This window comes from Chiloscyllium punctatum, chromosome 30 (assembly GCF_047496795.1).
Source record: "Chiloscyllium punctatum isolate Juve2018m chromosome 30, sChiPun1.3, whole genome shotgun sequence".
NCBI classification, from domain to species: Eukaryota; Metazoa; Chordata; class Chondrichthyes; order Orectolobiformes; family Hemiscylliidae; genus Chiloscyllium; species Chiloscyllium punctatum.
The window spans coordinates 4,158,121-4,169,757 of record NC_092768.1 but is presented as its reverse complement, the minus strand read 5'-3'; the positions used below and the strand labels follow the sequence as shown (position 1 = coordinate 4,169,757).

Here is an 11,637-nt window from a genome sequence, read left to right as displayed (position 1 = left end):
ATCCTAAACTACAATCAGTGCGATCATGTTGATCATTCAACTCCCGCGCTCGAGGTTAAGTTTTTAAAGGTTCAAATCAGTGACTCACCGCTCCTGGCAGGCCCCTGGTCCAAGCTCCAGCCCTTCCAGCTGCTGCTGCTGCAAAACAGAAAGGTTTTCCTTGTTCCAATCCGCCAATGACTTCTCATGACCCTTCCGAACTCTCTTTTTTGGGCGAACGTGTAATTTTCAAGCACCCTAACTGAGCCACCACGACTCATCCTGACATAAACCTTGTACTTCGTCTTTATAGATTAGCTACAGTGTGGAAACAGGCCCTTCGGCCCAACCAGTCGACACCAAACCTCCGAAGAGCAACCCACCCCTCTCCTCTCTGACACGGGGCGAATGTGCAAACTCCACACAGAGAGTCTCCTACGGCTGGAGTCGAACCTGGGACCCTGGTGCTGTGAGACACCAGTGCTAAACACTGAGCCACCATGCTGCCCTGTTGACAAATGATTCAACTTTCTTCAAAAACCACTGCTCCGGCACTCACCAATTTCTTCCCTGCCTGACCAGTACATACTTATCATTGACCCAGAGTAGCTTGTCCTTAAATAAACTTCACATTTCAATTGTGTCCATCCACTGCATTTCCTTCCCCATCCTATTCATTCTAATTTTGCCTAATTGCATCGTAATTGCCTTTCCTGTAGCTATAACTCTTACCCTGTGGTATATACCTAGCTATTTCCATGGCTAAAGTAAACATAATCGAATTGTGGTCACTATCACCAAAGTGCATACCTACCTCCAAATCTAATACTTGGCCGAGTTCATTATCCATTACCAACTCTAATGTGTCCTCGCCCCTTGTTGTCTGTCTACATTCTATGTCAGGAGACCCTCTTGCACACATTGAAAAAGAATTGACCCATCTAAAGTACTTGAAATATAGCATTCCCAGTCAATATTTGGAAAATTAAAGTCCCCCATAACAACTACCCTAACACTCTCGTTCCTACTAAGGATCATCTTTACCGTCCTATCGTCTACATCTCTGGGACTGTTTGGAGGCCGATAGAAAATTCCCAATAGGGTAATGTCTCCTTTCCTGTTTCTAATCTGAGCCCATATTAGCTCAGTAGAGTAGACCTCAATTGTCCTTTCTACAACTTTCATACTGTCCTTGACTAGCAGTGCCATACCACCCCCTCTTTTACCATTTTATCTGTTCTTACTGAAACATCTAAATCCCAAAACCTGCAATAACCCTTCCTATCCCTGCTCTTCCCATTACTCTGAAATGGCCACAACATCAAAATCCCAGGTATCAACTGCTGCAAGTTCATCTACCTTATCCCAAATGCTCATGGCTTTGAAGTACACACACTTCAAACCAACCTCTTGCCTGCTGGTGCCTTCTTGCGATCTTGAAATCTTAGTTCTGACTTCACTACGCTCACCCTCCTGTAAACTTGAACTAAAATATCGGTTCCCATCATCCTGCGGAATTAGTTTAAACACACCTGAAGTGCATTAGCAAATATCTTCCCCTCCAGGATGTTGGCATCCTCTGGTTCAGGTCAACACCATCCTGTTTGTAGAGGTCCCACCTACCCCCAGAAAGAGCCCCAATTTTCCAGGAAACCAAAGCCCTCCCTCCTGCACCATACCTGCAGCGACACGTTCAACTCCTCTTTCTCCCTGTTCCTCGCTTCTATAGCATGTGGCACAGGCAACAAACCAGAGGTAACAATTCTGTTTGTTCTAGCTCTAAGCTTCCACCCTAGCTACCTGAATTTCGGTTTTAAATCCCCATCGATCTTCCTATCTTTGTTGTTAGTGCCTATTTGGACCACAAGTTGGGGCTGTTCCCCCTCCCCTGAAAGGAGACTGAAAACACAATCACGGACATCACAAATCCTGGCACCGGAAGGCAATACACCATGCGTGTGTCTCTCCCATTTCCACAGAACCTCCTATCTGTCCCACTAACTATGGAGTCCCAATCACTTATGTTCTGCTCTTCTTCCCCCTTCCCTTCTGAGCAACAGGGACAGATTCTGTGCCAGAGCCCTGTGCCCCATTGCTTACCCTGGTAAGTTATCACTCAGCAGTATCCAAAATGGAATATTTGTTGTTGAAGGGAACAGCCACAGGGGATCCCTGAACTGCCTGTCATTTCCATTTCCATCCTCTGACAGGAATCCATCTACCTTCTTCTTTTACCTGAGGTATATTTCTCTACGTATTTATTAAATACATAAAAACCTCAGCAGAAAGAAATTTGAAGAATGAGAGTGTAATTAATGTCTACTGAAGATTGCTTTAGCATTATCTCTCCAGCATCTGCAGGGAGTTTGAGCACTTCCAGTAGACATATGATGTCATTGTTTGTGATTGCACTGGCACCTGGTTGCCTGATTCTTGCCAGCCTCAGCATCTGGTGCCTCTCCTTGTTGGCAAGTAAAAATAATTGGCAAATAGATAAAGTCACCACAGCCTCAGCAGACCATAAGGCTGCTCTCTCATTAGGGAGAGGCAATGACTGGTGGTTTAACATGCGGCTGACCATGCCTCTGCAAGGAGAATGGTTGAATTTGCGGAACTATCATGGTCACCTCAAGTGGATATGTGAAGTTAGCATGCACTGGTCGTGTGACCCTACATCAAAAACCAGCCTTCTGGCCAACTGAGCAAAGTAATAAATAACAGCTAGCTTTAATTAGATGGTTTGGGTAGATCTGAGGTATATAGTCAGAGAAAGCTAGGGCACGCACAGCATGCACCCACTGAAAGGTGAAACAGGTAGATAAATACCTGGGTGAAGCAAAGAAAGGTTGCATATGAAAGATATCACGTTGATATTGTGAGTCAGAGACGTCTGCATATTTCATGTTCAGAGTGAGAAAGAAACCAATGAAGACAATGAAAAGTCATGAGTAGAGATTGAAAGCTAATTGAAACATAAATATAGTAGCATAGAAATAATAAAGGGGCTAATCAGAGGGTGGAAAGATTAATGCCCAAAAAGAAGATTATTAATGGATTTGGAGGCTGTGATTGAAGTATCAAGTCAATACTTCCATGTCTCTTTACCATGGGAGAAGAATTACAAAAATGCGCCAGAGTTTTTTTTGACAGGCAACTGTTTATTAGGTTTTTAAATTGGGTTTTCCATTCTTCTCACACTTTACATTTCATCTTCAACTTAAAAATGACAACATCAAAATAAAAAGTTACACCTTGAAATTACCTCAGATACCCATCTACTCACCATGTCACCTCCCACCACTCCAACCCAATTACAACCAATGTCCCCCATCATCGATCAGCATGTTGTGATCCTAAAAATTATCTTACAACATGCAATCCACATAATAATTCCCCCATTGTCCAATTAAGTTTTCAAGCCCATCATGATTATCACAAACTGTCAAATTGTGATGGTGGCTCAGTGGTTAGCACTGCTGCCTCACAGCGCCAGAGGACCCATGTTCAATTCCCATCTCGGGTGACTGCCTATGTGGTGGTTGCACATTCTTGCTATGTCTGTGTGGGTTTCCTCTGGAGGTTCTGGTTTCCCCCCCCCACAGACCAAAGATATGCAGGTCAGGTGAATTGGCCATGCTAAATTGCTCACAGTGTTAGGTGCATTAGTCAGGAGGAGAATGTGTCTGGGTGGGTTACTCTTCGGAGGGTTGGTGTGGACTTGTTGGGTTGAAGGGCCTGTTTCCACACTGTAAATAATCTAATCTAAAAAAATTCTCACTCAGGATTACTGTCTGCTTTAATTTGTAAAATTAGACCTTTGTGAGGCTTTCAGACCATTTTCTATTTCCAACATTTATAATTCAAAACGCCTTCAAGAGAAGAGACACCAATGGAACACAAATGTAAATTGTCCCGTTCTGTTTTTGAAAATTGCTAAGTTTTCACATTCTGAACTTCATTTGTTTTCATCATTGCAGCTTCATCATTGTTTCAAACCTGAAACAGTGTCTCAGCCATCTGCATAAATAGTTGCCTTCTTCAGCTCTTTGCATATTTCATTTTATTGACCCGTTCTTTAAAATTCTTGTTCGTAGAATCCTTACAGTGCGGAAGCAGGACATTTAAACCATCAAGTCCACACTGACCCCTGCAAACGGCATCCCATCCAAACTTACCCCACTGCCCTATCCCTGTAACCTAACATACACCATGGATGATCCACCTAACCTGCGTGTGTATGGACATCATGGACAATTTAACTTGGTAAAAACACCTAGCTAGCAGAAATTTGGAATGTGGAAGTCAACCAGAGCATCCGGAGGAAGTGCCACGCAGAGACGGAAGAACATGAAACCTTCATACAGACAGTTGCCCGAAGGTGAAATCAAAGACAGGTCCTGACACTGCGAGGCAGCAGTGCTAAGCATTGAGACAGCAAGTCAGCCCCTTGGATGAATGTCATCCAATCTTGTGTTTTATCCATTTTCAACTCATCCAGTATCTCCACTTTCACTAAGAGTTAATTAATATCTTCATCAGTAAAGACAGGTATCTCCTCAGGTATTCCTCCTGCTTTTGCGTACTTTGGCTCATAATTAACCTCAACCCTTTTTATCACACTTCTACTTATATGTCTTGGAAATTAAAAAAAAAATAACTACTATTCAAAAACTCAGAACAGAAAACAGCAAGTTAGAGATCAGTTAGTCAAAAGACAATTATTAGCACATCCTGGAATATAGGCTTTAACCATCATCCTTCTCTCCATTTCACCCTCTCATCTCTTTGTTCTCATCTCCCATGCCCACCTTTTCTTTGCTCTAAATTTGTTTAAGGTCTGATACATCTGAAAAGTTCTAAATTAAAAGATTGTCATCTGAAGCATTAACTCTATTTTTGTTTTCTCCACAGATAATTCCACGCCTGGTTCAGACAACAAATTCAAAATAGTTCCCTTTGTACGCTAACAGCCCTTTCATTTGTGGGTCAAAGTATTTCTTAGCTGCTTTAGGAATATCATTGAAATGATTTATTATGCTCAAGCAGAGTCATTTGATACTTCTGTTTGGTCTAATCGTTAAAGAAACTGTAATTAATTAGATTCTCTGACCATATTTAGAACGAGTCTTAATTTTTTTAAGTAACCTTGATAGTTCCTAATTCACTTTATGTTTGTTTCTGAAATGATTTTCCATTTCAGAATACTCACGACTTTGGTATTGTAAGTAGTCTTTTCTGAATTGTGCACTTGTATGAACTCCTGGCAATGGTAGGCACAGCTAACTTACCATCACATTTTGTTTCTAAGGTACATTTTGTGATCCTTCATCTTCCTGTTGAGACCCTTCAGTCATATTCTCTCTCACTGTGTAGTGCACTTCAATGATGGATTCATCTTTGTCTGAAGCAGTCTTGATTGAGATAGTGGTAAGCAATGGCAGTCTTGGTATTATCTTCTCTCTTTCACTGCTCGGACTTGACTGTGTTTGCTGCTAAATCATTTCCAAGTATGGAATACAGATGATGAGTGAGTAGTTTATAAACAACACCATGTACCAAAACAGACCATGTACCAAAACTCAATTTAAAATCACTCTACACGATTATATAGGTGCACAAATCTCATCAATAGCCAGTATTTTAATATTTTTAGCCAGCAAACACTTTGCAAGAACATATTTTTTACTAGCATCTAAGTCTGACCTGAAATAGTATACCAAATTGTGACAACACTTTTTGGTTCTTATCTGGGCAAAATGTGTGACTTCCCTTCAAATATAGTATTTACATAATGTCTTTCATTCATCACTCTCATGGGGCTTGAGCCCATTGGCTAAGTCGCCTGCCAATCTGGAGGGTCAGCATTGAAAGAAGCCAATTTCATGCAAAGACCATCCCGATTGACAGTCATCTTGGCTAATCTGGTGTTCTGAACAAGAACAATTGGTCATGTAGATTGTGCCAGATTCTGCAAACCCTCTTTTCTTTCTTATGGTGGCATGGGACAGATATCTTTAATTAGACCTTTCTTTTCTTCAGACCTCCAGTACCAGGTAAGGTAAACATAGTGTCTAGTACCCCACTGATACTCCAGAATGGCTCCAAATTTCCTCCTTTTTGAAAATTGTGGTGTCTTCTTGACCTCTTATCAAAGTTCTGTGACTGTTGGCTGGTTCCTCTCTGATGAAATGTTCATATCGTTGTCGACATAGAGTGTGAGAGAGAAAGTGACAGAAAGTGAGATTGAGAAAGAAAGAGTGAAAAAGGCCCATCTATTCATCATGATGGAGATCATCTCCATTGGAGTGAAAGTACCTGCACATCAGGAAATCTATGTTCTGTCACGAGAGCCAACCTTTTAAGGGGCCAGTCTGTAGTTCGCTTATATGTGGTTCTCACAGGCAGCTGGTCATTTGAATGATCAGCTGTGTCCAATGAAATTTTAGTTTGGAGTCCTTGGAATGTGGAAACTGTAGAATGGAGAATTAGTCAAAGATGAGTAGGACTGCTCTCAGAGAATATTATTCAGGTAGCCACGGTACTCGTTTAGAGAGGTAAGATGCCCCTTTGGATCTGGTGTCAGGCCATTATTGAGGAAAGTCTTGGAAAATATTGGATCATGAAAAGTATATCTGTATAAGCATAAAGCAAGGCACTATGCTGAGGAAACCCTGCAGTGATGCCTTGGAGCATAGAGGACTGATCTCCAACACACAAAATCTTTCTATTTCCCAGATATGACTCCAACCAATGGAAAGGTACCACCAATGCCAATGAGCTCAATCTTTTTTAAAGCCTCTTGATGTTATATTCCTTCTGCTCTCAACAAAAAGAAAATTGAACAAGGAGCAGTGAACTGCTGGACCTAGTTCCAGGGAATGAAGCTGGGCGGGTGTCCGAGGTGATAGCGGGAGAGCATGCTAGTGATAGCAACCACAACACAGTACTTTTCATATTTGTTTTGGAAAAGAGAAAGTTGGTCTACAGGAAAAGAGGGGTTTGGTTTGCAAAGTTCTTGAGTGGATTTGTAGAAGAAGCGAGGGGATACTGGAGGCTTCAGGAAGTTTAAATGTGCACATACTCCCAGGTCTGGGCCAGTTGTACCCCAGACCACAGTGGGACATGAGAAGAAAATTACAGCTAGCCTGACCAAAATTTTTAAATCATCTCTAGCCAGAGGGAAGGTGCCTGAGCACTGGAGGACAGCTAATGTGGTTCCACTTTTACAAGAAAGGTGGTAGAAATAAATGAAGAAACCATAGAATAGTGAGTCTAATATCAGTGATAGGCAGACTTAGAGTCATAGAGATGTACAGCATGGAAACAGACCCTTCGGTCCAACCCGTCTATGCCGACCAGATATCCCAACCTAATTTATTCCCACCTGCCAGCACCCAGCCCATATCCCTCCAAACCCTTCCTATTCATATACCCATCCAAATGCCTCTTAAATGTTGCAATTGTACCAGCCTCCACGACATCCTCTAGCAGCTCATTCCATACACATACCACTTTTTGCATGAAAAAGTTGCCCCTTAGGTCTCTTTTATATCTTTCCTCTCTCACCCTAAACCTATGCCTTCTAGTTCTGGACTCCCGAACCCCAGGGAAAAGACTTTGTCCATTTATCCTATCCAAATAGTGAAGCAGGAAACTAATCTCTATATTTCGAGGTAAGATTTGATCAGGGAATGTTAGCATGGCTTTGGTCAGAGAGAATCCAATGTCTAACAAATCTGGTGGCGAATTTTGAGGAGTTGACCAAGTGTTTGGATGAAGCTAGTGCATTTGATGTAGTTTATAGTTTATATGTAGTTGATGGACTTCAACAACGTGTTTACAATATTCCCATAGGAAACATATAAAGAAGGTAAAAGCTCATGGGAACCAAGGTAACTTGGCATATTGGATCCAGAACTGGCTTAGTGACAGGAGACAGAGGATGATGATAAAACATTATTTGTGCAACTAGACCCCAGTGCAGTGATGCAACACAGGATTTGAGATATTGATAAATGATGTAGATGAGAATGTTGGAGGGATGGTAAGCAAATTTGTGGATGACACAAAGATTGGGGCTGGGTGGTTGACAGTGATGAGGACAATGTTAGGTTGTGGGAGAATATAAATGGATTGGTCAGATGGAAAGGTCACTGATAAATGTGAGGTAGACATTTACTGCAGTTCTGGTTACCATACTACAGGAATGCCATGATTGCACTGGAGAGATTGCAAAGGAGGTGCACCAGGATGTTGAGTGGGATGGAGGATTTTAGATATGAAGTGAAATTGAATAAACTCAGTTTCTTTTCTTTGAAGCAGAGAAGGTTGAGGGGAGACTGAAAAGAAGAGTATAAGAGAGGCGTGGACAGCTTGAATAAATAGCAGATTTACCCTTAGTCTAAGGGTCACAACAAGAGGCATAAGTTTAAATTGAAAGCCAAGGAGATTAAGAGGGGATTTGATGACTTTTTTTTTCACCCAAGGTGTGGTGGGAGTCCATTTTATACTTCCTTGGAGGGTAGTTGAGTTGTGAAACCTCAGCACCACTGAAGTATCATAACATTCAAGGCTATAGACGTAATGCAAGAAATTGGGGTTAGTTTTTGCAGTGCAGACTCGATGGGTTTAATGGCCTCCCATGTACTGTAGTATTCCACGATGACTGAGAGATTCAAGGCTTTTGGAAATTTGGCCACTTTTTATTCTGGTTTTCTGTCCCTGGTATTCCTAAACTCTACCTATACAGATTCCACTTCACTGGAGTTTCTCATCTTTCTCACTCTTCTTTAATCAGCAAAGCTACCTCACCTCCCTTTCTCCTTTGTCAGATCTTTCTCAAAACTGTGTACCCCTCACTGGTTATTCAGTTCCTTCAATGGTTATTCTTGAGCACCATCTCCAGAACCCAACCATATTATAATTGTTTATATCTATTTGTGTGACAAATTAATTCAGCAATTCGTTCAAATTAATATTTGTAACAATCAAATGTTAGCAGCAAGTCATTGCTAGCTAATCACTCCCAGGTTAAAAAGAAAGACTGCAAAATTTATTTTAAATGCTTTCACTGGTTAATTATAGCTGACTTTGTCACATTCACAATTATTTATCGGTGGGCATGATCATTTCACCAACTGGTAGTTTCCCTTTTGAAATACACTTACCTGGTCAGACATGTACGTTGCATAGTTATTTTGGTGAATCTCAAATACAACATCAATAATGGTTGAGATTAATTTCTTCATGTTCTCACTGCCTGTTTGTATAGCCTCAGACATTCCACTTTCCAATGGCTCCATAATCAGTTTGTTATTCTCTTTAATATATTTGAATTGATATTTGTGCTTATATTCGATTTGAGGCTGTGTGTCATCAGCTTTGCAAATGTCGTAGAATAAAATCAATGCAGCCATAAGCACCAATGTGCAATGCAAACTGATACCGATCACCTATTGAGACATTATTGAAGAATCAATAAAATATTTTAAACAACACTTAAACAAAACTACACCATTCCAGTGATTTAATGGTCTTCGTTGTGTATAACAACTTTCAGCAGAAGCTCATTTCAGCCAAAGTTTAATTCAGAGATAATTTGATTTATCTGATTTAGTGTGATGGTCCATCTGCATGAATAGAATGTCTTGTATGAATGAATGTGAGTGTGTATAACAGTGGAGTGTGCACTATCAAATGTGTGTACATCTGTATACAACAGAATGTTGCTGGAAGACATACTTTGTAGGACAGTATGTGTAATAACAGAATGTATGCATATTTACATGAGAGAGTGTCTAGAGAGAGGACAATAAAGTAAGTATGGGAGAGTGAGTAACAGAAAAAGAAAATGAGATAAATGATATGTTTGGTGCAGGATATTTGAAAGTATGGTTACTTTAATAAAGACCAATATGAACTGCTTGGGAGTGAATGACCTGGCCGGTCTATATTTAGCCTCCACTCGATCCCTCCTGACATGTGCAAAAATCAAAATGGATAAAGCCCTTAATGGAATCTAAGTCCCTCAGCGATTCCAACCCTAGTGTCCGGTGGTCTTTCCTTATTCTCCCAAACGTCCAGGAGGTCTTCGTGAACTGTCCCTCCACCCGGGATGGTCTGGGATTCTGCATCTGCATAACAGTCCCTGACAATCTACTGCATTATTTCCCCCAAAGAGACCTTAATGCTCCGGTTGGATCCGATCGCCAGGTGTGAAACTAATTCGGTGTTTTGTTATGTTAATCATACTATTGAAATGAAAGCTACTGTTCCATATTACTTCAAGGCAGTCATTTGCGAGAAGGAAAATTATAGGAAGTACTCACCCGCGAATCATCACAAAGACGACCGTACTCATGCAAAAAGAAAGTGGGATTCTGTTCGCAGCTGAGTTTGGAGCATATTGTACTGTTCACTTTCGCGTTATCCATTATCATAGAACAGGCATAGTAATCACCATCGAGAAACAACATACCGATCCATATTAGTGATAGGCTGAGTGCTTTGCAGAAAATGACAATAATGATCATGACCAACTTCGTCGAACAACATTCATGCTTCCATGCCCGGAAGGAATTGAAACAACAAAAAGTTCGCCAGTTCCACTCTTTCCTCCAATTGCTTTCCGACTCTTGGCATTTCTTTTGTTCAAATTGGAGCAGCACACCAAGGACAAACAATATTGTTGCGGGTATCGAGAAGAACATCCAAACATATTGAACATTTGAGGCTGCAGACATACAAGGGCATGGAATATGCCTTCCTAAGGTCTCCTCCAGTTGATAAAGCACGACGATCCCTCCTGCCCAAAATACGGCTGAAGTCCCTGTATCGCTGTTTTGCAGGAACCGAAGTAATTTTGAAGATTTTCCGGGCATTGTAATGGTGATTGCCGCCAAAAAGTTAAACTGGGGATACGGCGAGCTCAGCAGCAGCCAACGCGAACAGCTTATAACCAGATCGGTCACGCCCCACCCAGAAGTTTCTGAGGCTGCTCAAATTAGTGAACCGCTACATTTCGATCGTATCTGCATTTAGAATGTTTCCTTTACGATCAGAATGGGGTGGTATCACAGCTTGCCCGATAGACACCTTTAATTTTACTTCATTCGTAATCAACAAAACCATAGGTCGCAGAGCAGATGGAGGCCCTTCAGCCCATGGAGTCAGCTTTACCATTCAATGAGATTATGGTTGATGTAATAATCCTCAACTCCACTTCCATCTCTCCACAGCCCTTGATTCTCTTAGTGATTATAAATTTGGCTCAGTCTTGAATATACTTAACTAGCCCTCTGTGGTAAACAATTCTTCAGATTCACTCCGCTCTGAGAGAAGAAATTCTTCCGCATCTCTGCCTAAGATGTGCAAACCCTTATTCTGACTTGAAGACCTCTGGTCCTCGAGTCTTCAGCAAGGGGAAACAGCCTTTCCACATTTACCCTATCATGTCCCCTCAGAATCTTATGCGTTTCAATAAGGTCGTCTCTCAGGGCAAGACATGTTCCAGTGTCAAGTCTAACAGGCCACTACACCACCAATATTCTATGTCATTGTTGTGGCAAGGAAATCCCACATTAATGAAGATATAGACCACCACCAAAGAAGATAGTGGATTATAAACCAGCATTGTGCAGCAGAAAACGTCCAATTCAA

The 11,637-nt window shown here is 41.4% G+C and overlaps 1 protein-coding gene across 1 annotated transcript; it reads right to left on the bottom strand.

The window, feature by feature from the left end:
• Window positions 1-2,705: 2,705 nt before the first annotated feature.
• On the bottom strand, window positions 2,706-10,959 carry LOC140455132 (uncharacterized). Its single transcript, XM_072549800.1, has 3 exons — window positions 10,308-10,959; window positions 9,147-9,431; window positions 2,706-5,471 (listed from the first exon to the last, which is right to left on the bottom strand). Exons 1-3 carry the CDS (start codon window positions 10,857-10,859, stop codon window positions 5,283-5,285), a joined length of 1,026 nt encoding a protein of 341 aa, XP_072405901.1. The 5' UTR covers window positions 10,860-10,959; the 3' UTR covers window positions 2,706-5,282.
• Between the last annotated feature and the right edge of the window lie 678 nt (window positions 10,960-11,637).